This window comes from Lipotes vexillifer, unplaced genomic scaffold (assembly GCF_000442215.2).
Source record: "Lipotes vexillifer unplaced genomic scaffold, Lipotes_vexillifer_v1.1 scaffold102, whole genome shotgun sequence".
Lineage (NCBI taxonomy): Eukaryota > Metazoa > Chordata > Mammalia > Artiodactyla > Lipotidae > Lipotes > Lipotes vexillifer.
Window position 1 is genome coordinate 2,983,178 of NW_006786541.1, and position 4,017 is coordinate 2,987,194.

The following is a 4,017-nucleotide window of genomic DNA, read 5'->3' on the forward strand; positions in this document are numbered from 1 at the left end:
CTTTCTTTTTTTCCTTCCAGCAGTAAAATAAATAGCTAAAAAGGTCTCTAAGTAATCGGAAAGTTAACATCCCAATTAACTTTCCCACCCCCCCCCCTTTCCCTCCCCTAAACCTGGCCAGAAATGCAGAGTAAACATTCACATTACAACAGGTACTTGTAAAGTGGGCTTTTGCCCGCTCGCCCGCCAAGCACTACAGATTCAGGTTCACTGTTTACGTTTTACCGGGCGCTTTGTAAACATACAAGGTTGACTTTTAGTTTTATTTTGCTTGTGTAGAGGACAAACGTCCCCTTCCCAGGTTGGTAGCCTCTCCCCTACACTCCCAGCGCCTGGAGCCTCTGTCAGGAAACAAAACCCCAAACAAGAAAACTCCGCAGAAGCCGGGGAGGCAGGGCCGCTACTCCGGGAGGCTGTGGTCCGCCCAGCCCCTGCCGGATGGGCGGAGGCGAGTAGGGTAGGAAGCCAGTGGTCCCTTTTCGCGGCAGATTTCCAAGACGTAAACAGAGAGCTGGCTCTCCGCTGTGCGTCTGCAGCCCTCAGGGAAGATCTGTTCCGGGAAACCTCCGAGGCGGTTTCTCTGGGCTTGGAACTAACGGCGCCGTGTCCGGAGCCTCGCGGATCGGGGCCGAGCTTAGACGCGCCCCTCTCCGAGACTGTGGGAGGCAGGGTTTCCCCTGCCTCTTCAGTGGGAGGGGGATTTCGGGGGCCCCGGGAATGGGACGACTTGTCTCAGGTGCCCCCTGCCTAACCCCTCTTGGGGGCGAGGACAACTCCCACGCGCCTCCAGGCCCATCTGCAAGTTTTTTGTTGCGTCTCCTGGGTCCAAAACAGAGTTCTCATGGGGGAGAGAGGGTTGGCCGAAGGTGAACTGGACAAGTTAGGGTGGCGGCCCCAGATGGGGAGGGCAGGACTGGGAGCCGGGGAAGGCGAGTGAGCTGCGAGGGGGCAGGGAACAAGACGGGGCGCCGGCCTCTGCGGGTCAGTGCACCGCCACTGAGTGCAGGGCGGAGGCCGGGCTGGTGAGCGTTTCGCTGGGAGTGGCGGGGCTGCTTTGGCTGGTGGCTGTTTGAGAGGACGTGGGGCTGAGCGAGGGCGGTGAGTTCGAGAGCAGGGTGGGGATGGGCGCAGGCAGTGCGGGCAGCGCGGGCACTGCAGCCGGCGTGGGCTTAATGGGCACGGGGATGGCGGGCAGCGTCTGGCCCGCTGCGTGGCACAGAGGCTTCAACGGCACGCCGTAGGCGCTGTAATCGCCACTAGCCATGGAGATGGGGGTGGCCGAATCGATCATGCCTGCCGAACCGTACACGTGTGGCCAGCCAGTACCCAGCGAGCTGCCCATGGTAGTCAACTGGTTGGGGAGCGGGTAGGCGGCGGGCACGGGCTGCATGGCGGAGAAGGCCAGTCCCCCAGGCATCTTGTACTCGCGCGCGATGATATTCTCGATGGCGAAGGGATGCTTGAAGCCCGAGGGCTGCGCCACGCCGCCCAGGTTGTAGGCTGCGGCGGGCATCTGCGGCAGGTGCGTGCCCGAGGCCGCCAGCGCGCTGAGGCGCAGCTTGGCCTGCTGCTGCAGGTACTGCGCCGCGTCAGCGGGCTTGCTGGGCGCCAGGTGGTCCGACTTGAGCACCTTGAAGCGCTTGCGGCGCCTCAGGAAGCTGCCGTTCTCGAACATGTCCCCGCAGCTGGGGTGCAGCGCCCAGAAGCTGCCCTTGCCGGGCTGGTCTGGCCGCCGCGGTATCTTGATGAAGCAGTCGTTGAAGGAAAGGTTGTGGCGCAGGCTGTTCTGCCAACGCTGCGTGTTCTCCCGGTAGTAGGGGAAGCGGTCCATGATGAACTTGTAGATCTCGCTCAAGGGCAGCATCTTTTCGGGCGAGCTCTGGATGGCCATGGCGGTCAGCGAGATATACGAGTAGGGCGGCTTCTGGTCGCTGTACGTGTTGCGGCCGGGCCGAGGCATCTTCTTCTTTGCCCCTTTCTAGCTCTGGGTCCGCGCGGGCCTGCTCGGATCTGGGAAGGGGGGAAGATAATGGGGGGAAGGACGTGGATGCACAGACACCGCGAGGTCAGCCAGGCCGAGAACAGACTTCGGGGGTGGCGAGTAGGGGGCTTCGGCGCCGGATCAGCCAGCGCCTGAGCTCTTTAGCCAGCAACTTTGCGTGTCGAGTTGGGGGTGGTCAGGGGGCGCGGGGCCCGCTGCGTGGCACAGAGGCTTCAACGGCACGCCGTAGGCGCTGTAATCGCCACTAGCCATGGAGATGGGGGTGGCCGAATCGATCATGCCTGCCGAACCGTACACGTGTGGCCAGCCAGTACCCAGCGAGCTGCCCATGGTAGTCAACTGGTTGGGGAGCGGGTAGGCGGCGGGCACGGGCTGCATGGCGGAGAAGGCCAGTCCCCCAGGCATCTTGTACTCGCGCGCGATGATATTCTCGATGGCGAAGGGATGCTTGAAGCCCGAGGGCTGCGCCACGCCGCCCAGGTTGTAGGCTGCGGCGGGCATCTGCGGCAGGTGCGTGCCCGAGGCCGCCAGCGCGCTGAGGCGCAGCTTGGCCTGCTGCTGCAGGTACTGCGCCGCGTCAGCGGGCTTGCTGGGCGCCAGGTGGTCCGACTTGAGCACCTTGAAGCGCTTGCGGCGCCTCAGGAAGCTGCCGTTCTCGAACATGTCCCCGCAGCTGGGGTGCAGCGCCCAGAAGCTGCCCTTGCCGGGCTGGTCTGGCCGCCGCGGTATCTTGATGAAGCAGTCGTTGAAGGAAAGGTTGTGGCGCAGGCTGTTCTGCCAACGCTGCGTGTTCTCCCGGTAGTAGGGGAAGCGGTCCATGATGAACTTGTAGATCTCGCTCAAGGGCAGCATCTTTTCGGGCGAGCTCTGGATGGCCATGGCGGTCAGCGAGATATACGAGTAGGGCGGCTTCTGGTCGCTGTACGTGTTGCGGCCGGGCCGAGGCATCTTCTTCTTTGCCCCTTTCTAGCTCTGGGTCCGCGCGGGCCTGCTCGGATCTGGGAAGGGGGGAAGATAATGGGGGGAAGGACGTGGATGCACAGACACCGCGAGGTCAGCCAGGCCGAGAACAGACTTCGGGGGTGGCGAGTAGGGGGCTTCGGCGCCGGATCAGCCAGCGCCTGAGCTCTTTAGCCAGCAACTTTGCGTGTCGAGTTGGGGGTGGTCAGGGGGCGCGGGAGGGGAAGCCCGCGAGCGGCGCGATGGTAGCCTGGAAGTAAGCCCGGACCGGGAGCGGGAGCTGGGGGTAGGGATGCAACGGAGAGCGGCTCACCTTAAAGTTGCCCCAAGTTGCGCGTCCGCATCCGGGATGGCGCTGCTGCTCGCCGAGTCCCTCCCGGCGCGCAGCCGGGGCGCAGTGTCCGGCCTCGGCTGGGCTGCACTCGTTCCTGAGCTCCTCAGCTCAGACCCGCAGCGCCCCGCGCCGCCCGGTCCGTGGCGCTTCTGGCCGTGAGCTCCGCGGGCGGCCGAGCTCGGCGGCGGAGTCCCGGCGCGGACAGTGGCAGCGGCGGCCTCGGGGTTCCGGAGGGCGCTGCTGTGGGCTTCGCGGCTCCACTGAGCTAGGTGGCTGCCTCCATGTCCTCCCTCGAACCATCTGATAGTTTTAAGCGGTGACAGGAGCAGAAAAGACCCCTGTAGCGGCGCTTCATTAATGTGCCACTTCTTAGCTATCATATGACAATCGCCTTGGGGGAGGAGGAAGAGGAGGGGGAGCGGGGGATGCAGAGGGAGGGGACTGAGCGAGAGGGGAGAGCCTGGCCAGCTCTGATTTCTTTCACACCTATTTACATGGACACCTTGGCCAATAGGAATCACTTCCAGCTCCAGACTGGGCGAGGGGGAAGAGCCTCGGCCACCGGCGGGAGCAGGACGCGCGGGCCAGGGTGCGCGGTGTGAAGGTATGAGGAGGCGCCGGCCGCGGAGCAGGGATTCAGGCGACCACTCACATTCACAGACCGAGCCGCTGCGCAGATGATGTTTGACATGGAAATTGCTTGGCCGGGGTATTTTGTTTC

At 63.8% G+C, this 4,017-nt stretch overlaps 1 protein-coding gene and 1 pseudogene across 2 annotated transcripts; both read right to left on the reverse strand.

Annotated features, from left to right (window-relative positions):
* Positions 1–765: 765 nt before the first annotated feature.
* LOC103090413 (forkhead box protein B1) lies at positions 766–3,690 on the reverse strand. The gene is made up of 2 exons (XM_007458885.1): positions 3,276–3,690; positions 766–2,010 (listed from the first exon to the last, which is right to left on the reverse strand). The coding sequence occupies exon 2, from the start codon at positions 1,958–1,960 to the stop codon at positions 983–985; it is 978 nt and encodes a 325-aa protein (XP_007458947.1). The 5' UTR covers positions 1,961–2,010; positions 3,276–3,690; the 3' UTR covers positions 766–982.
* Positions 2,039–3,690, reverse strand: LOC103090152 (forkhead box protein B1 pseudogene; annotated as a pseudogene). The gene is made up of 2 exons (XR_014368650.1): positions 3,276–3,690; positions 2,039–3,000 (listed from the first exon to the last, which is right to left on the reverse strand). The product of XR_014368650.1 is annotated as a forkhead box protein B1 pseudogene (transcript).
* Positions 3,691–4,017: the final 327 nt, after the last annotated feature.